Source organism: Scyliorhinus torazame, chromosome X (assembly GCF_047496885.1).
Source record: "Scyliorhinus torazame isolate Kashiwa2021f chromosome X, sScyTor2.1, whole genome shotgun sequence".
Classification (NCBI taxonomy): domain Eukaryota; kingdom Metazoa; phylum Chordata; class Chondrichthyes; order Carcharhiniformes; family Scyliorhinidae; genus Scyliorhinus; species Scyliorhinus torazame.
In genome coordinates, this window is record NC_092738.1 from 27,015,247 (window position 1) to 27,038,094 (window position 22,848).

The 22,848-nt window shown below is 51.3% G+C and overlaps 1 protein-coding gene across 3 annotated transcripts in view; it reads right to left on the reverse strand.

Moving 5' to 3' along the window:
- The window catches only part of LOC140405436 (tensin-2-like), a 377,445-nt gene that overhangs the window by 29,095 nt on the left and 325,502 nt on the right, over positions 1-22,848 (reverse strand). For all 3 annotated transcript variants that reach the window (XM_072493844.1, XM_072493845.1, XM_072493847.1), the window contains exons 20-25: positions 10,710-11,488; positions 10,029-10,115; positions 6,779-6,910; positions 5,638-5,730; positions 4,331-4,408; positions 684-761 (exon numbers count right to left, since the gene is read on the reverse strand). In XM_072493844.1, coding sequence (XP_072349945.1) covers positions 684-761; positions 4,331-4,408; positions 5,638-5,730; positions 6,779-6,910; positions 10,029-10,115; positions 10,710-11,488 — 1,247 coding nt within the window. The remainder of the gene's footprint in view (positions 1-683; positions 762-4,330; positions 4,409-5,637; positions 5,731-6,778; positions 6,911-10,028; positions 10,116-10,709; positions 11,489-22,848) is intronic.

Here is a 22,848-nt window from a genome sequence, read left to right on the forward strand (position 1 = left end):
CCTTAATTGGGAAAAATGAATTGGGTACTCTAAATTTATATTAAAAAAAGACTGACCGTTACCGACCAGCACATTCCACACAGCTTGAAGCAACTGCCAAAAAGGCCCAATGGGGAAGGGCCATTGCCTCAGGCCCTCCAGAACAGTATCCCAAGGCGCTGAATACTGTGTAATACCCCTCGGGTCGGATGCACCAGAGAATGTTTGACATGGAAGTTATATTATGAATATAACTTCATTTTAGAAAATTAAAAAAAATTTTTTTTTAGAGTACCCAATTCATTTTTTCCAATTAAGGGCAATTTAGCGTGGCCAATCCACCCACCCTGCACATCTTTGGGTTGTGGGGACGAAACCCACGCAGCCACAGGGAGAATGTGCAAACTCCACACGGACAGTGGCCCAGAGCCGGGATCGAACCTGGGACCTCGGCGCCGTGAGGCAGCAATGCTAACCATTGTGCAAATTTGCCGCCCCATAACTTCAATTTCTACGTGTAGTGAGGTGCCTCAGAGGGCCACATACAATAAATGTGCAATAAATCTTCATGTACAGTGATGCAAAATTTAAATTGTTATGCAATGTCTTTTCAAAGATTTTATGAATAAAGTACATTCTTTAAAAATAAAGCAGCACGGCAGTGATTCGGTGCTACCTCATGACATGGAGGCTGTAGTCCTCACCTGCTCCCTGTTTGAGCAACTCTGCAGCAGTACTGGTGTTGCCGGGGACAACGCTCTCCTGAGTTTCATCCAAGGGATCTGGAAGGGGAACGGCACAGCCGATTACTGTCAGTTACTTCCTCCACTCACAAAATGGCGTTTCTTTGAATTTCCACAGGTTTTCACGGATATTAGACACTGCATCAGATTTTTGTTTTAGAAATTTGTTCTTGGGATGTGAGTGCTCCAGCATTTATTGCCCCTGGAGAAGGTGGTGGTGAGCTGCCTTCTTGAACCGCTGCGATCCCTGTGGTGTAGGTACACCCACAGAGCTACTTTCTGCAGCAGTTTTGATAGGACTGAGTGACTTGTTTGGCCAGTTAAGAATCAACCACATTGCTGTGGGTCTGGAGTCACATGTAGGCCAGACCAGGTAAGGACGGCAGATTTCCTTCCCTAAAGGACATTAGTGAACCAGATGGGTTTCTACATCAATCCAGTATTTTCGTCACCATTAATTAATCCAGATTTATTAATTAATTGAATTTAAATTTCCCCAGGGTGACACGGTGGCACAGTGGTTAGCACTGCTGCCTCACTGCGCTGAGGACCCGCGTTCAATCCCAGCCCCGGGTCACTGTCCGTGTGGAGTTTGCACATTCTCCCCGTGTCTGCGTGGGTCTCACCCCACAACCCAAAGATGTGCAGGGTAGGTGGATTGGCCACACTAAATTGTCCCCTAATTGGAAAAAAATAATTTAAATTCCCCCGGCTGTTTTGAACTTCTGTCTCTAAAAATTCATCCAGACCTCTGGATTACAAGTCCAGTAATGTTATCACTGTGCAACTATCCCCATAAGGCTCCAGTAACAGAATCACAGTATTTTTGCAGAGCGGAAGGAGGCCATTTGGCCCATCGAGTCTGCACTAGCTCTCTGAAAGTGCATTCTACCTAGTCCCACTCCCTGCCTTATCTCCATAACCTTGCACATTCTCCCTTTTCAAAATAACAATCCAATTCCCTTTTGAATACCTCGGTTGAATCTGCCTCAACCACCCAATCAGGAAGTTAGTTCCAGATTCCAAACCACCCTCTGGGTGAAAAATACTTCCTTGCATCACTTCTGCCCTTTTTTCCAATTATTTTGAACCTGTGCCGCCTCGTTCTTGGCGCTCCCTGGAGCAGGAATAGTTTCTCACTGTTTTCCTGTCCATACCCCTCAGGATCATGAATTCTTCCATCAAGTCTTCTCTCAGCCTTCTTTTCATCAAGGAAAACAGTCCCAGCCTCTTCCCCTCCCACCTGGGTTATTCTCTCTTCCATCGGGCAGGAGATACAAAAGTCTGAGAACATGCATTAACAGATTAAAAAACAGCTTCTTCCCCGCTGTTACCAGACTCCTGAATGACCCTCTTATGGACTGAACTGATCTCTCCACACATCTTCTCTACTGAGTAGTACTACACTCTGTATGCTTCACCCGATGTCTATGTATTCACATTGTGTATTTATGTACGTCCTATGTTTTTCATGTACGGAATGATCTGTCAGGACTGTACGCAGAACAATACTTTTCAATGTATCTCAGTATATGTAACAATAAACAAATCCAAATCCAATCTATCCTCATAGTTACAGTTCTTTATTCCTGGAATCATTCTTGTGAATCTCCTCTGTACTCCTCCAATGACTTCACATCCTTCCTCAAGCATGGCACTCATAACTGAACGCATTCTAGATGAGGCCTAACCAGGGATAAGCTACATCATTCAGACCTGGAAGTTCCCAGGCTCAATCCGCAGTCCCAATATCAAGAAGGTATGCAGATGGCAGGATCTGCCCCAGCTATGATACTTCCCAGTTACACATCTTGTCATTGTTTAGCTTGACAGCTGAAGGAAATGAAATGAAAATCGCTTATTGTCACAAGTAGGCTTCAATGAAGTTACTGTGAAAAGCCCCTAGTCGCCACATTCCTGTGCCTGTTCGGGGAGGCTGTTACAGGAATTGAACCGTGCTGTTGGCCTGCCTTGGTCTGCTTTAAAAGCCAGCGATTTAGCCCAGTGTGCTAAACAGCCCCTGTTTGTGTGAGGGGACTGTGAGGAAACAAGGGATTAACAATGATATCAATACATTTTGTGGTTTGCTGCAACAAAAGGTAGTGCACACCCCGGATGTGTCCTGCAACAGTAGCCCAGTGAGAGTCAGTTGTCCTTCAGGAGGGGAGAAAGTTAAAGCTAAACCAGGCCACAAACCATGGCAAGCACCATCCAGCAGAGGGAGCCAGTGCATCACTAATTAACACAAACTCAGTCCTTATGCCAACAGCAGAAAAATCCTTAGAGCTTGACATTAAATGTCCGTACGACAAATGCTTTAAGGAATAAGTGATCGCAGATTATTTATAATTCGGTTCTGCTGGTTTGTAGTGCAATTACTTCATTAAAAATAAAAGCATTACAAGGATTTGCAGACCAAAGCCAGATAAACATATTAGAAAGTAAACCACAATCCTAACCACAAGCATTAAATATTCCAATATACCATACCCAGTCCATGATTCCACCAGAATTGGGACTTAACCCTGAGAAACACACATGAAAAACCTGTTCCAAATTTCTTTTCTCCATTTTTCCTTTTCTCTATGCTCATCCAGGGTCGCTAAGATGTCTTTCTGCTCATAGGCCTAATAAGAAATAGGAGTCGGCCATTCAACACCTCGAGCATGCTTCTCCATTCAAAATGATCATGGCTGATATTCTAGCTCAGCGCCACTTTCCCGCCCACTCCACATATCCCTTTATTCCCTTTGTGTCCAAAACTTTACCAATCGCAGTTTTGAATATACCCAGTGACTGAGCATCCACAACACACTGGGATTCCAAAAGATTCACAACCCTCTGAGTGAAGAAATGTCTCCTCACCTCGATCCAAAATGGCCGACTCCATTATTCATATTCATAGAATCCCTACAGTGCAGAAGGAGGCCCTTTGGCCCATCGAATCTGCACCGATGCCCTGAAAGAGCACCCTACCTAGACCCACTCCCCGATCCTATCCCCATAACCCAGCTAACCTTTTGGACACTTAGGGACAATTTAGCATGGCCAATCCATCTAACCCGCACAACTTTGGACTGTGGGAGGAAACCGGAGCACCCGGAGGAAACCCACACATGGGGAGGATGTGCAGACTCCACACAGACAGTGACCCAAGGCTGGAATTGAACCCGTGTCCCTGGCGCTGTGAGGCAGCAGTGCTAACCACTGTGCCAGCATGCCACCTGAAATATTCTGAGGCTGTATGCCCCCCCTCACAGAACAACCCCCTCACATCCCAGGAGAGCAACTCTTCTCATTCCAGAAGGTTGAGTGTCCGACAGGTTAAAATGTTCGCCGATTTTGTGTTGGCTGCGCCTTCTTCACTATTCCTGAAGGTGAGGGAGCCGGAGAGACACCAATGAGTGCAACGTTCTCCCGTCTCTACCTTACGAGAGGTCAGAGTGCTCGGTGTGACCATTAAGCTGTGTCTCTAAAGCACCCCTACCTGAATCTCCACTAATATTCTCCAGGTATTTAATTCCTGTCCTACACCACCCCCAACCCCCTGCCCCTCCCATTCCTTGACGAAAAGCCAATCGTGTGTTCGGTTTGGTGGGATGTGTTACCTTTGTCTGGGATTTTCAGCTTGTAAGGCAGGGAGATGGGAGTAATGGAGTGTTGATACACCAGGGCTGACAGACTTCCTGTGTGTGATATAAACACAAAGGCCAGTTAGTTCTCAAACCAACAATCATTCTGCAGAAGTATCTGAAGACTCACTTTTAAAAAAAATGTGAAACCTTGCATTTATATAAACCTTGCATTTATATAACATCTCAGAACATCACAAAAACATCCCCATCACCAGAACTAGGCCTGTAAAATTTCAGACACTTACTGATAAATCCAATTGGAGAATGTGGGACCCACTCCCACTGGGAATGGGGAGAATGCAGGACTCGCTCCCACTGGGAGTGGGGTGAATGTGGGATCCGCTGCCACTGGGATTGGGGAGAAGACAGGACTCGCTCCCACTGTGAGTGGGGCGAATGTGGGACCCGCTCTCACAGGGAGTGGGGCGAATGTGACTCTCACTCCCACAGAGAGTGGGAAGAATGTGGGACCTGCTCCCACGGGGAGTGGGGAGAATGTGGACGAATAGAAGAATATGGTCATATGAAGATAGATGAAATGAAAGTGTGGAGCTTAATATGAAATTGATGGGCCGAATGGTGTTTCTGTGTTGGTTTATATATTGTGATACAATATGATACATACAAACATATGAATTAGGAGGAGGAATAGGCCACTCGGCCCCTCAAGCCTGTCCCGCCATTTAATGAGATCATGGCTGACCTGATTGTAACCTCAACCCAACATTCCTGCCGGCCCCCGATACCCTTTCATCTTTCTTGTTAGTCAAGAATCTATCCAGCTCTGCCTTAAAAATATCCATTGACCCTCTCTCCACCGCTCTCTGGGCAAGAGATTTCCAAAAGCTGCCAACCGTCTCGACAGAAAATTTCTCCTCACCTCATCTTAAATGGGAGACCCCTCATTTTTAAACTGCCCCCAGTTCCAGTTCCCCATATGGAGCAAACATCCAAAACAGATTATTTCTCAAGTGTAGTAATTGGTTCAACAACCAAAGGTGTGACCAGCAATGGTGCAGCAAGTCAGGAATGCTCACAATGTGGGGACTGAAGGGACGCAGAGATTGGAATAGGGCTTGAACCCTGGCTGCTCCAATGTGGAACTTTTCTGTTGTGTGTGAGTCTGCTCTACTTTTTGAACATTTTGTTAGTGGTACAGTGATGCAGCTGGACAGGCGGCGCTGTGCCTGGTGACCAGTGAATGGATTCAGCGCGTTGAGGATTTCATACCCGATGTTACCGGCCACATCCAGCATTGTAAAGAAAAGGGAGTAACCTACCAAAGTGAGGCTCATTCTGACAACCCTTGATCTTCACACCTTTCGAGCCTGTCTCGATGAGGAAATGTCTGACCAGCAGCTCGTTGGGATCGCCTGCGATGACAATGTGGAGAAATCAAGCCCACCACAGAGAGATTTGTACAGACAAAGGAGGCCACTCGGCCCATCTAAACCCCCCCTCACCCAAACCCCTCACCCAGACCCCCCACCCCCACCCCCACCCCTACCCGTTGCCCAAAATGAGCTGCCTTTTATATTCCAGTGACCAATTGTGGAAAAACCTGGAGCAGAGCGCAGGATCGGACAAAGCAATTCTAAAAGCTCGGGACGCCCCAGAAGGGGATTCAGATGGAGGTTTATTTAGAACCAAAAGTAAAAGGCCGCAATGCGGCAGACAGCACATAGGCCCCAACCGGGACTACCGATCGTGCCGGTCCCAACCGGGACTACCGATCGTGCCGGTCCCAACCAGGACTACCGATCGTGCCGGTCCCAATCCGGGCCAGCTTTTAAGGGTTGATTCTCTGAGCCCGAGCTGATGGACCTCCTCCAGTTAGCAGGGGAGCTCGTATTCCACGGGTCTTACAGGGAAATCAATCGGTTCATCCCCGTGGGCCTCCTGAGGATTATTACATCAATGTTACTTCACTTCTGCCCCGCAGGAGGTTTCAATCCCAGCCCCAGACCCAGCAATGTGACTTGTCCCCTTCCTTGGAGCCAATTACTGTCAAATTCCGACCATTTCAGTGCCCCAGGAGTCATTCATTTCCAGGAGGGCCCTCTCATCCCCACCAGTCTGGCCTGGCACTGAATTCCCACCGCTGTGCCCATGGCCTGATGCCACCTCAATTCCATTGGTCTCCTTTTCAGGTTGGTGGGTTGAGATGTCCAATCGGTAGTGAATGTGAGGGAGCCATTACAGCCCATCTAGTCTATACTGACTCTCTATGGAGAATCTAAACCGTCCCATTCCCCCTCCATCGCCCCTGGAAGTTTATTTCCTTCAAATGAGGCGCAATTTTGAATGGAGCCTGGCAGTGGAATGGCAGCTACTGGCTTCAAGTCAGGTTGGTAGCTGCAGTCTAAACACACCTAAAACATCGACAGTCACACCCAGAGACAGGTTAACACTGAAACATACCTTTAGTGCTGTGTGAGCTGAGGTTCGCTGGAGGTGTCACCACCTTGAGGGCAAGGCCATACGCCCCCTGGAATGAATTGCTGTCTCGAATCAAAAAGGAGCCCGGCTCGCGATCTTTCAGAAGGGCAATCGCTGTGGGAGAGATTAATTAGATCATTTTTAATTTAATTAATTTTTTATTGAGGTATTTTTTGGTATTATAACAACACAATAAACAATGTACATGAAACTATAAACATAGTGCAAAAGCCGTCTCCCTCCCTTACAGGTCCCACCTTTATTAACCCCCTACTCTAAGCTAAACTACCCCCCCCCCCCCCCCCCCCCCCCCCCCCCCACCGGCTGACGTTTAATTTTCCGCGAAGAAGTCGACGAACGGCTGCCACCTCCGGGTGAACCCTAACATTGACCCTCTCAAGGCGAACTTGATTTTCTCCAAACAGAGAAAGCTAGCCATGTCAGATAGCCAGGCCTCCAACTTCGGGGGCTTTGAGTTCCTCCAAGCTAATAGTATCCGTCTCCGGGCTACCAGGGAAGCAAAGGCCAGAACGTCTGCCTCTTTCTCCTCCTGGATTCCCGGATCCTCCGACACCCCGAAAATCGCCACCTCCGGACTCGGTGCCACCCTTGTTTTTAACACCGTGGACATGACGTCCACAAACCCCTGCCAAAATCCCCTAAGCTTCGGACATGTCCAGAACACATGGCCATGGTTCGCCGGTCCTCCCGCACATTTTGCGCACCTGTCCTCAACCCGAAAGAATCTGCTCATCCGGGTCACTGTCATGTGAGCCCGGTGAACGACCTTGAATTGTATCAGGCTGAGCCTGGCACATGTTGCGGACATATTGACTCTACTCAACGCATCTGCCCATAGACCATCCTTTATCTCTCCTCCCAGCTCCTCCTCCCACTTGCGTTTTAGCTCCTCGGTCTGCGTCTCCTCTGACCCCATAAGTTCCTTGTAAATGTCCGAGACGCTGCCTTCTCCTACCCACCCTCTGGAAACTACCCTGTCCTGAATCCCCCTTAGCGGTAGGAGCGGGAAGGTTGACACCTGTTTACGTAGGAAGTCCCGCACCTGCAGGTACCTGAATTTGTTTCCCCTCGCCAACCCAAACTTCTCCTCCAGCGCCCTCATACTCGGAATGCTCCCCATTATAAACATATCCCCATCCTCTCAATCCCGCCCTCTCCCCGACTCCGCTCAAGCATTACCTTCCTTACTCGTGGGGTCTTGCCCGCCCAGACAAAGCCAGAGATCTCATTTGCCTTCTTAACCAGGGAAAATTGCTTCCCTCCATCTACCCTGTTTTCCCCATAAATCTATCGCAGGGAATCGAACGCTGGTTTATGTAACTTCTCCCCGTAATGTAAATTTTGTGATTATGGGTATCATTCTGGGCCTGATATTCCAGCCCCCCCCCCACCGGCTCAAGTGGTGGTGAGGAAAATAGTTGCCACCACGAAGCACTAACTACAGCTGCTTTGAGAAAACAGAGAGCAGTGAGGAAGGTTGGGTGTTGGAGCTTTGAGATGAATTGCCGATGAGGGAGCCTTCTGTGGACTATGCCCCCCCCCCCCAGCAACCATTTCCTCTGGTTATAATGACATAACTTTCTGTTGCTGTCTATGGCAGTGTGTTCAGAATGGCTTAATTCTCTTCTCCTGTGGACACATACTGAATGGTCTGTTCCCATGGCTATTTTTGAAACAAGGACCCCAATGTTACGACAACAGGAAGTTACCGCTGAACACTGTGTACATCGAGTCTGACAAAGAAACTATTTGAAATTGCCAAGCTGGTTAGGCTGCTGCTTGTGAGCACAGGCACTTCAAAGAAAAACTCCAAAATGTGCCCCAGAAGAAGGAGCCTGAATCAGGAGGCCCAAGAATGGGCTGTGGGCCTATATGAAATTATTTGGCCTCCTTTCCTAAGGCAGCCCGCTTAGGTTAAATATGCCAGGCTGCTTGCCTCACCAGCAGCAACCCGGAGGTAAGAACAGGGCAGGGGTGACTGGAAGGGAGAGAGGGGCTGGCCGGCCTCTTGTACAAGGACCAAGCTGGGCGAGAACTGCAGCTCATTTTAAAAAAGCAACATTTGCTGTCAGATGCCTTTCTAATGTAAGGGGCCTGACACCTGTTTCAGGCAGTTGCCAAGGACACCTGAAAAATGGGTCCACCCGATGAAGGTTTGGACATATTTTAGGCATCTCTTGGGGCACCTCAATGGGTCTTTATTGTGCCTGGTTTAATAGGCAGATGTAATGAGCCACGTCTTTACCCCAATTACCCAATCGTTTCAGACCTTGAAGAGCCTGCATGATATGGTATATCCTGATAGGCCATCAATGAACACACGACGAGTGGTGAACGTAACTGAGGCTTTAATACACTAAACAGTACGCCTCCTGGCCTCTGATCCCGAACTGGATCAGAGGCGGAGACCAGCCACCTTTATACAGGGGCCCGAGGGGAGGAGCCACAGGCGGAGCCAGCAGGTCAAGCCCAGGCATGTAACAACACAATACAGTGGTTTACCACATATCCCTCAGTGACATTATTGTGGGATTAGAGCGGGAAATCGGATATATTGGTAATTTTATAGTGGTTTGAAAACGTCTATACTGACAGGTGATGCCACCTCGATTCCATTGTCCCCTTTCCAATAATTCCTCTCCAGATACTGGTAAATCTACCTTCATGCGATACAGTTTAACATCGCTCTTTCCAAACTTGCCCTAAACTGTTCTTTTTATTAATTGGATAGGACGGCAATTATTGTCGATCCCTTACTGCCCTTGCTTGGCCATTTCAGAGGGCATTTTACGAGTCAACCACATTGGCGTGGATCTGGAATCACATATTGGCTTGACTAGATAAGGACAGCAGATTTCCTTCCCTAAAGGGTTTTTACAGCAACGGTCATCATTTGCTGAATCTGCTGTGGTGGGATTCAAACCCTGGTCCCAGAGTACTGAGTCCCTGGATTATGAGTCCAGCGACAATACCATTGCACCACTACCTCCCATATCAATCTCTCACTAGCAGTAGCAGAGAAGGATTTTCAATGAGATGTGGTCATCCACACATCCCCAATACTCCAAGAGCCCGGTCTCTGGTACATGTGAATTTGAAGGCTTGAGCCAGGAATTCTGTCTGACAGGATCTAGGAATACAGTATGTGGATCTGAGTCACAATCAACTCTACACCACAGAAAATAGTCTTCATTCACACATGGCAGCTCACCTTGGTCTCTGGAGATGTTCGGTTTATACCAAAACTTGGAGGTGTCCTGTACAAACTTGGCGCTTATGTAGTTTTCCTGATGTCTGTCTGCAGAGAAAAAGCAAATGGTCAGGTTAAGTTTGCTTGTGGTGCATTTTGCTTGTGCTTCAAGGAGTTTGTCCTCTCAGGAAGGGGGAAAAGTGACAACCTGATCAAGGGTCTTGAAAATCCGCAAGGGGGGTGTAACTTGGCATGCATGCCACGGTGTACTCATCACCTCTGACCCAGTCAGAGGTCGCTGGGTCAGGGGAATCCCATGATTAGCATGATTTTTGGGCTTGCTGAATCAGCTGGAAAGTCTTAACAGGATCACTCTGTAGCTGAGGTGGAGGGGAGAGGATACTGGTTCCTCCTGTCAGCTGCCCTTGCAGCCTTCCCCAGCCCGTATCGAGGGAGCCATGTTCGAAACCTTTAGAAATGTCTGCCCATTATTGAAGGGGGCATGGTATGGGATGTTGATATCGTGCCTGGGACCTTTAATGGAACCACAACTGCCAGGTGATTTCCCAGTATGCTTGGGGGTCAATTTTCAGCTTCCCAACCAGCATCAGTAAAAGTTCATGACCCCTGACCATTCGGCACTCCTGGCCCAAGGGGATGTTACCCGGGTAACCTCGTGTGGAGAAAAACGTGACTGCTTACCTGCCAACGCCGGCACCGAGAAATCCAAAGTGCTGGGCGAGAATGTCACGTGATGTGCAGGACTTTCCCCGGGAGCCGGAACACCTCGCAGCGTGGGGGAGAATGACCTTCCATTGGCCAATCCCTGGCTGGCAGACAGGCGTCGTTTCTCTGGCAACGGGGGTTGCTGGAGGCCCCCTGGGCTTCCCGACTGGTAGGTGAACACTTCAGAAGGCGAGAAGGGCGTATAGTAGGGCGTGGAAACAGGGAAGGCTGGAGTCGGAGGAGCTTGGGGATCCGGACTTCCTTGGCAGGACTGTGGAGTGACCATATCTGGGAGCAGCAACGGATGCTGCATTGAGGGGCTAATAAAACAAGGGACACTGTGCGGTGGACATCTGACAAAGGTTGAACTCCCAGGTGTGTTGGTTACACAGTGATCTGGGAAGCTGTCTACTGCATAGCCTTTGAATATTGGGTTGCATGTTGAGGAAAGTCCATTGGAGCTCTTGTTTTGGTTCAGCTGAGTGTCAATGGTCAGTGCCTGCTGTGTGCCCCCTGTGTTCACGGGCACAATGCTGCTGGTCTCCATCCCATTCACCTGCTGGCTGTTCGGCGATTGGTCTGCTGGGCTTCTCGGGCTCTCGTTTCTATGGCAACCAACAGAGGAGTCACTCTTCCCTGAGTCGGGAGAGACAGGGGGCTGAAGGTTCGCTTCTGTTCCAGGTGGGGTCCATTGTGGATCAGGAAGCATCGATGGCTGGAGTGGTGATCCCTCTCCACCCTCTGCTGCCCCCGTGCTGTTGATGGTTTTATACATATAAAACAAACATGAAAAGACATAAAACCCATTGACCATTTCCGTTGCCACTGACTCCAACTTCTCTTTTTGTTTAATGATGGGATCAGGGCATCGCTGACAGTCATTGCTCATCGCTAATTGCCCTTGGGAAAAAATGGGGCTACCTTCTTGAAAAGCGAATGGTTTGCTCGTCCATTTCAGAGGGCAGTTAAGAGTCAACCACATTGCTGTGGGTCTGGAGTCACATGTAGGCCAGACCGGGTAAGGACGGCAGATTTCCTTCCCTAAAGGACATTCGTGAACCAGATGGGTTTTTACAACAATCTATGATAGTTTAATCGGGTGGGATTTTCACTCTTGTGACATCGGAAGTGCGGCAACCAGTTTGCACACAGCTCCCACAAACAATGTGCTCATGACCAGATAAACTTTTTGTTAGTGATGTTGATTTGAGGGATAAATATTGGTCAGGACAATGGGGAGAACTCCCCTCTCTGCTTCTAACTCGTCCCAAGGGATCTTTAACATCCACCCGAGCAGACGGTTTAACATCTTATCCACTACACCTGCCCCACAATTTGATTCATGACTGCCGTTTAAAGGTTAGCTCTGGTTCTCTTTCTCAAGAGTGGGTGTTACCTTGGTGACAGTCCAAAGCGATTCTGCAACAGAATTGTTGGGGCCTCTATTTCTTCCCCGACTATTTTCTAGACTGTAGTAGGTAGGTACTGTGAAACATAAGGGGGCTTTCACCAACTAACATTCTGTTTTCTGCGACCAGTTAAGGCACTAAATTTAGGGATGTCGGACCATGTGTATGTGCGTGTGAACTTGTGAAAGTGCTTGTATATGTGTGAACGTGCATGTATGTGTGTGTGCGTATGTGGATGTGCACGTATATATGTGTGGTGTGTATATGTGTTAGTGTGTGTGTCAGAGAGAGAGTGTGCGTGTGCGCATGTGAGAGAGAGAAATAGAGGGCGGGATTCTCCGCTCCCGGGACTAAGTGCCTGCGCCGTCGTGAACGCCGTCGCATTTCACGACGGTGCGAACAGGGCCCGGACATGACCTATTCTGGCCCCCACAAGGGGCCAGCACAGCACTGGAGCAGTACACGCCGCTCCAGCGTCCTTACACAGCGCCAAATGGGCGCCACGCCAGGCCATGCATGCGCAGTTGGGCCGCGCCATCCTGCGCATGCGCGGGGAACTTCTTACGCACGCCGGCCCCTCACCAACATGGGGCTGGTGTTCTGGGGCCGCGCGCGGAAGGAGGTAGGCTCGGGGGGAGGAAACGCCGGCCCGCTGATCGGTGGGCCCCGATCGCGGGCCAGACCCCATCGGAGGCCACCCCGGTGAAGGAGCCCCCCTCCCCCCACAGGCCGCCCCCCCAGCGTTCCTGCAGAGTTCCCGCCGGCAGCGGCCAGGGGTGGACGGCGCCAGCGGGAACCTGTCGTGTCGTAGCGGCCGCTTGGCCCATCCGGCCCATCGCTCGCCGTTTGCGGCGATTCTCTGAGCGGCCCGGCGCTGGTTTGGGGGGGGGGGGGGGTGGGAGAATCACGTGCGGGGGTCGGGGCGGCGTGGAGCGATTCGTGCGGCGCCCCGGCGATTCTCCCATCCGGCATGGGGGGGGAGAATCGCGCCCAGAGTGTATGTGTATGTGTGGGCGTACGAGTGTTGTCGTGAGAGTGTGGATGTGAGTATTTGTGTGAGAGTGTGGGTGTAGGTGTGGAGCGTGAGTGTGGGTGTGAGTGTTGATTGATATTTATTGTCACATGTAAGGAAGTACAGTGAAAAGTATTTTTTTGCAGCCAAGGGAACATACATAGTAGACAAAACAAATGTGGGTGGACTTCCGGTGGCGGCTATGAAGGAGCAGGTCGCACATTTGGTGGCTCCCGCTCGGGTCAGACCTTTGGACCTTTCCCCCCGATTTTGTGTCGGACGTGATTTGGTAAATTGATGGTGGAGGCAATTGTGGAGTGGATTCCTACATCGGTGCATGGAGAGGCGGACCAGGAGTGCTCGCAAAGGAAGAAATAGGCGAACAGAGACGGCTTGGTCTGAGGCTGTGGCGGGAGAAAGCATGGCGGAGGACCGGGGTCCTGGCTCGACGACCCAGCGGTCGACGGAGCAACTGCGGAGCAGTTTATTCAGGAGGACTTCGCCAAGCAGAAACAGGAATACTTGGACCCAATTAAGGAATCGATTACACGGCTGGAACTTAGACTGGATGCTCAAGACCGGGCGATCCAGAAAGTGGAGAAGGTGCTGGCTGAGCAGGAGGAACATCAAACTGCGGCGGAGTTGGAGTTGGGGATGCTGAGAGACCAGCAGGAAAGGCTCCTGCAGAAGGTGGAGGACCCAGAGAACAGGTCCTGCCCGCAGAACTTGAGAATCGTTGGTCTCCCGGAGGGGTCCGAAGGAGCGGACGCAGGGGCGTACATAGCGGGCATGTTCGAGAAGTTACTGGGGGATGGGACGTTCTCCCGACCCGGAGGTGGACAGGGCTCACAGAGCGCTTGCGAGAAGCCGCGAGTGGGGGACCCCACGAGGGCAATGGTGGTAAGATTCCACAGGGACTTGGACAAGGAGTGTATTTTACGGTGGACCAGGCAGACACGGAGTTGTAAATGGGAGAACAGTATCCTGAGGATCTATCGGGATCTGAGTGCGGAGGTGGCCAGGAGAAGAGCGGGGTTTAACCAGATAAAGTCGACCCTTTCAAGAAAAAGGTGACGTTTGGACAGCTGTATCCGGCCCGTCTCTGGGTCACGCATGAGGAGCATCATTTTTATTTTGAGTCGCCCGAGGAAGCGATGGACTTCGTTAGAAGGAAAGGGCTGGTGGGGGACTGAGGTGTTTGAACTTTGCTGGAGCGCTCACGTTAAAAAAGTTTCTTGTTTTTCGGATGTTATCTGTAATGCCTTCTGTATTGACTTGGGGCTTGTTGCAGAGCTGAGTCAGTTAAAATTTACATTTGCACTGATGGGGGATGGAGGTGTGATTGTTAGATGTTGGATCTTCTTTTTGATCTTTTCTTTGTTTTGTGCATTTTATTTTCGGGCAATTGTGTTGGGATTGTTTTTCTTTTGCATATGTGATTCCGAGGGGGGGGGGGGGAACAATAGGTGGGAGAATGTCTGGCGCCATGGGTGGGGTCACCAAGCTAGCTGTGCGGGCTAGCTCATGGAAGCGCAGTGGGGGGTGAGCAGATGTTATGCTTGTTGAAGGGATTGGTTTACATAGTGCTGTTACTAAGGGAGGGGGGGGAAATGTTCTGCTGACGGGGAGGGACTTTTGCTGTGGGACAGAAAGGAGGTCAGGGGCGGAGGCTGCCTGGGGGCGGGCTGGCGGATGCGCGGGCTGGAGACTGGCCCAAGAAAGGTGATGGCTGATCAGCGAAGGGGGGGGTGCGATAAGCCCCCCAACCAGACTGATCACATGGAACGTAAGAGGGCTAAATGGGCCGGTTAAGAGGGCATGCGTGTTCACGCATTTGAGGGGACTGAAGGCGGACGTGGTAATGTTACAGGAGACGCACCTTAGACTAACTGATCAGATTAGATTAAGGAAGGGATGGGTCGGACAGGTTTTTCACTCCGGGCTGGACTCTAAGACTAGAGGGGTCGCGATCCTGATTAATAAGCGAGTGTTATTCGAGGCGGGAAGAATAGTTGCGGATGTGGGAGGCCGGTACATTATGGTCAGTGGGAAGCTGGAGGGGCTGCCGGTGGTACTAGTGAATATCTATGCGCCAAATTGGGATGATGGGGAGTTTATAAATAGGATGTTGGGGAAGATCCCGGACTGGATTCGCATAAGTTGGTCATGGGGGGGGCGTCTTTAACACAGTCATCGACTCTGGGCTAGACCGGTCGAGCTCAAGGACAGGCAGGGTGCCAGCATTGGCAAAGGAGCTAAAGGGGTTTATGGAACAAATGGGCCATGGAGATTCGGGCAGCCGAGAGTGAAGGAGTTCTCCTTCTACTCACATGTGCATAAAGTGTACTCCCGGATTGATTTCTTTATTTTGAACAGGGCTCTGCTGACGGGGGTAGTGGACACGGGGAATTCGGCGATCACAATCTCGGATCATGCCCTGCACTGGGTTGACCTACAGGTCAGCAAGGAGAGTAGCCAGCGCCCGCACTGGAGGCTGGACGTGGGACTTTTAGCTGACGAAGAGGTGTGTGGGCGGCTGAGGAAATGTATTCAGAACTACCTGGAAGTAACGACACGGGTAAAGTTTCGGCGGCGGTGGTCTGGGAGGCATTGAAGGCGGTGGTTAGACGGGAGCTGATCTCGGTACGGACCCATAGGGAGAAGGTAGACAGGGCAGAGATGGACCGACTGATAAAGGAGATACTGCAGGTCGACCGGATGTATGGCGGAGACCCCAGAGGCAGGGCTTCTAAGGGAGCGACGGAGGCTACAGGCGGAGTTTGGCTTGTTAACTACAGGGAAAGCGGTGGAGCAGCTGAGGAAAGCGATGGGGGCGATTTATGAATATGGAGAGCAGGCGAGCAGAATGTTTGCACAGCAGCTTAGAAAGAGGGATGTAGCCAGGGAGATCGGGAAAGTAAAGGACGGATATGGGAACCTGGTCGGAGATTCAGCAGGGGTTAATAAGGCATTCAGGGAGTTTTACAGCAGGTTGCATGAGTCGGAACCCCCAGCTGGGCCGGAGGGGATGAGGCACTTTTTAGGGGGGCTGATGTCCCTAAAGGTGGACGGGGGGGTTGGTAGAAGGGCTGGGGGCCCTGATCGGGTTGGAGGAAATAGCAGAGAGCCATGCAGTCGGGTAAAGCCCCGGGGCCGGATGGGTACCCCGTGGAGTTTTATAAAACGTTCTCTGGGCTAGTGGGGTCATTGTTGATGAGGACATTCAATGAGGCAAGGGAGAGCGGGGTGCTTCCCCCGACGATGTCACAGGCCACTATCTCATTGATCCTGAAGCGGGACAAAGACCCGGAGCTATGCGGGTCCTATAGGTCGATATCCCTACTAAATGTAGACGCCACATTGTTGGCCAAAATCTTGTCCTCTAGGATTGAAGATTGCGTTCCGGACGTGATTGGGAGGACCAGACGGGATTCGTTAAGGGTAAGCAGTTGGCGGCCAACGTAAGAAGGTTGCTAAATGTGAGCATAGGGGCGTGGAGGTAGTGGTTGCAATGGACGTAGAGAAGGCATTTGATCGGGTGGAATGGGAATATCTGTGGGAGGTACTGGGGAGGTTTGGATTTGGCCGATGCTTCACTGACTGGGTCAGGCTGCTGTATCAGGCTCTTGTTGCAAGCGCACGGACGAACAGGTCAACATCGGACTATTTCAGGCTGCATCGGGGGACGAGACAGGGATGCCCCCTCTCCCCACTGCTGTTCGCGTTGGCCATAGAGCCACTGGCAATTCTGCTAAGAGCCTCAAGGGGCTGGTCCGGGAGGGGAGTGGAACACAGAGTCTCGCTATACGCAGACGACCTGCTCCTATATGTTTCGGACCCACTAGAAGGGGTGGAAGAAATTCTGAGGATTCTGGGGGAATTTGGCCGGTTTTCAGGTTATAAACTGAATATGGGGAAAAGTGAGATGTTTGCGATCCAGGCAAGGGGACAGGAGAGGCGACTGGGGGAGCTGCCGTTTAGGGTGGTAGGGGGAAGCTATCGATACCTAGGCATTCAGGTGGCGCGGGAATGGCTACACAAGTTAAATTTGGCCCGATTAGTAGACCAAATGAAGGACGATTTCCGAAGGAGGGACGCGCTCCCATTGTCACTGGCTGGGAGGGTGCAGACAGTGAAAATGACGGTCCTCCCGAGATTCCTGTTTGTGTGTCAGTGTCTCCCCATCTTTATTCCACGGTCCTTCTTCAAACGGGTCAACAAGGTGATCATTGGCTTTGTATGGGCGGGTAATACCCCGCGAGTAAAAAAGGGGATGCTGGAGCGGAGCCGGGGGAGGGCGGGCTGGCACTTCCGAACTTTAGTAATTATTACTGGGCGGCAAATATAGCCATGATCAGTAAGTGGGTGGTGGGGGAGGGTTGGCATGGGAGCGTGTGGAGGCGGCATCATGTAAGGGCACCAGTTTTGGGGTGTTGATAACGGCGCCTCTGCCGTTCCCGCCGGCACGGTACTCCACCAGCCCCTGAGAGCCTGGGGGCAATGGAGGAGACATGTGGGAGCGGAGGGACCATCGGTCTGGTCTCCAATCTGTAATAATCACCGGTTTGCCCCGGGAAGGCTGGATGGAGGGTTCCGGAGATGGCAGAGAGCAGGGATTGAGAGGGTGGGGGATATGTTTATGGAGGGGAGCTTTTCTAGCCTGAGGGAGCTGGAGGAGAAATTTGGATTGACGAGAAGAAATGAGTTTAGGTACCTGCAGACGCGGGACTTCCTACGCAGGCAGGTCTCAACCTTCCCGCTCCTACCGCCAAGGGGGATACAGGACAGGGTAGTTTCCAGAATGTGGGTGGGAGAAGGGAGGGATTCTGACACTTACAAGGAACTCATGGGATCAGAGGAGACGCAGACCAAGGAGTTGAAACGCAAGTGGGAAGAGGAGTTAGGAGGAGAGATAGAGGATGGTCTATGGGCGGACGAGTTGAGTAGAGTCAACGAGTCCACATCATGTGCCAGGCTCAGCCTGATACAGTTCAAGGTCGTTCACCGGGCTCACATGGTAGTGATGAGCAGGTTCTTTGGTGTAGAAGATAGATGCGCAAGGTGTGCGGGAGGACCAGTGATCCATGTCCATGTGTTCTGGGCATGTCCGAAGCTTAGGGGATATTGGCAGGGGTTTGCGGATGTCATGTCCACGGTGTTAAAAACAAGGGTGGCACCGAGTCCAGAGGTGGCGATTTTCGGGGTGTCGGGAGACCCAGGAATCCAGGAGGAGAAAGAGGCAGACGTTCTGGCCTTTGTTTCCCTGGTAGCCCGGAGACGGATACTATTAGCTTGGAGGGACTCAAAGCCCCCGAAGTCGGAGACCTGGCTATCGGACATGGCTAGCTTTCTCTGTTTGGAGAAAATCAAGTTCGCCCTGAGAGGGTCACTGTTAGGGTTCACCCGGAGGTGGCAATCGTTCGTCGACTTCTTTGGGGAAAATTAACCATCAGCAGAAGGGGGGGGGGTTAGTTTAGTTTAGAGTAGGGGGTTAGTAAAGGTGAGACCTGAAACAGAGGGAGACGGCTTTTGCACTATGTTTATAGTTTCATGTACATTGTTTATTCTGTTGTTGTTATAAAACTATAAATACCTCAATAAAATGTTTATAAAAACAAATGTGGGTGTGAGTGAGTGAGTGTGTGGGTGTGAGTGAGTGAGTGTGTGGGTGTGTGTGGAGTTGTGGGTGTGTGAGAGTGGGTATTGGTGTAAAAGCATGGGTGTGAAGGTGTAGGTGTGGGTGTGTGAGTGTTGGGCTGTATACGGGGTGTGGTGTGTTGGGGGTGAGTGGGGTGGGGTGTGCGGGCATGTATGCATGTGGGGGGTGTCTGGGGTGGGCTGTGTGTAGATAGAGTGTGTGGTGTAGTGTGTGTGGAGTGGAGTAACTGTACGTGTGTGTGGAGGGCGTGCGGTTGTGTGCGTAGGGATGGGTGTGTGTGCATAGGGGTCTGTGTGTGTGTGCATATATGTGTGCGTGTAGGGGTGTGTGCACATGTAGAGATGTGTGCCTGTGTGTGTAGAGGTGTGTGCACATGTGCGGGGGGTAGGGTGTACTGTGCATGTGTGTGAGGATGTGTGTGTGTAGGGGTGTGTGTGTGTAGGTGTGTGTCGGGATGTGTGTAGAGGAGTGTGTGCGGGGGGGGGGGGGGGGGAATGGGGTGTGCTGTATGCATGTGTAGGGGGTTGGGATGTACTGTGTGTGAAGGCGTAGGGGTGTCTGCTTGTGTGTAGGTGTGTGTGTGTGTAGCATGGGGTGTGTGTGTAGGGGCGTATGTAGCTCTGTGTGTGTGTAGCATGGGGTGTGTGTGTAGGGGCGTATTAGGCTGTGTGTGTGTAGGGATGCGCTTGTGTGTATAGGGATGCTCGTGTGTGTCGGGATGCGCGAGTGTGTGTCGGGATTTTTTCCCCCCAATAAATTTAGAGTACCCAATTTATTTTTTCCCAAATAAGGGGCAATTTAGCGTGGCCAATCCACCTACCCTGCACATCTTTGGGTTGTGGGGGCAAAACCCACGCAAACACAGGGAGAATGTGCAAACTCCACATGGACAGTGACCCAGAGCCGGGATCGAACCTGGGACCTCGGCGCCGTGAGGCAGCAGGGCTAACCCACTGCGCCACCGTGCTGCCCGTGTGTGTGTGTGTAAGGATGTGTGTCTGTGTCGGGGTGTGTGTCGGGGTGTGTGTAGCGGTGTGTGTATAGGGTAGGGCAGCACGGTAGCACATGTGGCTAGCACTGTGGCTTCACAGCACCAGGCTCCCAGGTTCGATTCCCGTCTTAGGTCACTGACTGTGTGGAGTTTGTAACTTCTCCCCGTGGGTTTCCTCCGGGTGCTCCGGTTTCCTCCCACAGTCCAAAGACGTGCAGGTTAGGTGGATTGGCCATGATAAATTAGTGTCCAAAAAGGTTAGGAGGGGTTATTGGGTTACGGGGATAGGGTGGAAGTGAGGGCTCGATGGGCCGAATGGCCTCCTTCTGCACTGTATGGTCTATGTATGTGTATGTGTAGGGATGTGCGTGTTTATGTAGGGATGCGTGTGTTTAGGGGTGTGAGTTTTTGTAGGGGTGTGTGAAGCTGTGTGTGTAGGGAGGTGTGGGGGGTATACTGTGTGTGTAGGAGGGTGTGTGTATGAGTGTTGGGGAAGTTGAAGGGGGGGAGGATACAGGCCATGAAGAAAACATCGGAGGGTAGAGTTTGTTAATGGTTACTAACAAAGCACAACCAGAGGATAATCAGCAGGCACGACAGTTAGATAGGCACAGGCCGCAAAGGCACATCTTTTCATTTAGGAGCAGGAATTCTGAATTCCTTGCTTACAAATCCCTCCATGCCCTTATATATCTCTATCTATCTCTCTCTTTCCTCCTCTCCCTCCTCTCTCTCTCTCTCACTGCCTCCTCTCGCTCACTCCCTCCTCTCTCTCGTTCCCTCCTCTCGCTCTCCCTCTCACTCCTCTCTGCCTCTCCCTCCTCTCTCTCTCGCTCCCTCCTCGCGCTCTCTCCCTCCTCTCACTCTCTCCCTCCCTCCTCTCTCTCTCGCCCCCTCCTCTCTCCCCTCTCCCTCCTCTCTCTCGCCCCTCTCCCTCCTCTCTCTCCCCTCCCTCCTCTCTCTCTCGCTCCCTCCTCTCTCTCCCCTCTCCCTCCTCTCGCTCTCTCCATCCTCTCTCTCTCTCGCTCCCTCCTCTCTCTCCCTTCTCCCTCCTCTCTCTCTCCTCTCCCTCCTCTCTCTCTCCCCTCTCCCTCCTCTCTTTCTCTCTCGCTCCTTCCTCTCTCTCTCGCTCTCACTCCTTCCTCTCTCGCTCCTTCCCCTCTCTCTCTCTTGCTCCTTCCTCTTTCTCTCTCTCGCTCCTTCCTCTCTCTCTCACTCCCTCCTCTCTCTCTCTCTCTCTCGCTCCTTCCTCTTTCTCTCTCTCGCTCCTTCCTCTCTCCCGCTCCTTCCTCTCTCTCCTCTCCCTAAAATGACCTCTTTGACCAAGCTGTGGGTCGCCTGTCCCTAAAATCTCCTCATCTTGCTCAGGTCAAAGTTCGTCTGATAAACGCTCTTGTCAAGCACTCTGCGACATTTTACTATGTTGAAGGTGCTATATAAATGCACGTTGGCTTTTTTTTTGCTGTTGTTAAGACGACCAATTCAGCAGACTGATAATTCCCCTGACATTGCTGATTACACCAGTATGAATGGGGGGTTTGGTCCACCCTTATTCCTCGAGGGGCCCATGTGTTGTGCTGATGTTATGGTCTCTGTAGGAATCTAGAAGAAAGTGCAAGAGACAGTGTGGTGATACACCACTGTACTTCCCTACCATTGTACATAGTATATAATAGTTGTGTGTAACGTGGCCCTGTAATACTGTGTATTGTACTGTAGCTCTGCAGAGGTTCAGTCACTGGTAGGTAACCCGACCTGGCCATGGAGAGCTCCGCCTTAGCCACTCCCCCGGGAGTTAAGTATAAGAACCCACTTCTGGGACCGGCCCCATTCTGTCTGGGGTCGTCTGTGTCGGGTAAGCTTCCTATGTAGTATATTAAAGCCTTAGTTAAAGTCTCACATGTCTTTGTGGTTCTTGACGCTTAGTGCATCAGACAGACAACCACATAAATGCCAAAAATCAGTCTCCCAACTGGCTGCCGGTGTACCAGAATCTGTGTTGTTCCAGTGCTCCGTGGAGAGCTGCAAAGTGCCACATGTGTGAACCGTTCTCTGCTCAACATATGCAGCTGTGAGATAAGTGGAAGCCAGCACTCCTATCAAGCTAATTCCACTCCAGTCACATCACCCTTCCCTTAATATCTCGGAAAACTCCAAGCCTTTGGCACCCTTTAGGAATGGATGGAGGATGTCTAGGCTGGGCTACTATTAACCCAGACAATGATCAGTGGTCATCATATCAGTCGATAAGTGCTCACCATGTTTTCAATGTAATAAAAACACAGTTTTTGTCTTACTGTCACAGGGCAAGAGCACATCATTCTGAAGGTACGCACACACCATGATCTTCCGTTTGAAGACTAATGGACCGAGATTCCTGGTCTTGGGAGTGTATGATTCTCACACTAGATACTCTTGGCTTGTTGTAGGAATGAAGAAGCAGACTTATTTGCCTATTACTTCCACAGAGTTGTCACGGCTCACCTTCAACAGGACATACGAATCTACAAAGCAGGAGCAAGAGTCGGCCCCTCGAGCCTGCCCCGCCATTCAGTAAGATCATGGTTGATCGGATTGTAATCTCGGGCAAAATTCTCCGGAAACGGTGCGATGTCCGCCGACTGGCGCCCAAAACGGCGCCAATCAGACGGGCATCGCGCTGCCCCAAAGGTGCTCCGCATCTTTGGGGGCCGAGCCCCAACATTGAGGGGCTAGGCCGACGCCGGAGGAATTTCCGCCCCGCCGCTGACGGCATTCCTGCGCATGCGCAGTGGAGGGAGTCTCTTCCACCTCCGCCATGGTGGAGACCCTGGCGGAGGCGGAAGGGAAAGAGTGCCCCCACGGCACAGGCCCGCCCGCAGATCGGTGGGCCCTGATCGCGGGCCAGGCCACCGTGGGGGCACCCCCCGGGGTCAGATCGCCCCGCGCCCCCCCCAGGACCCCGGAGCCCGCCCATGCCGCCTTGTCCCGCCGGTAAGGTAGGTGATTTAATTTACGCCGGCGGGACAGGCAATTTATCGGCGGGACTTCAGCCCATCCGGGCC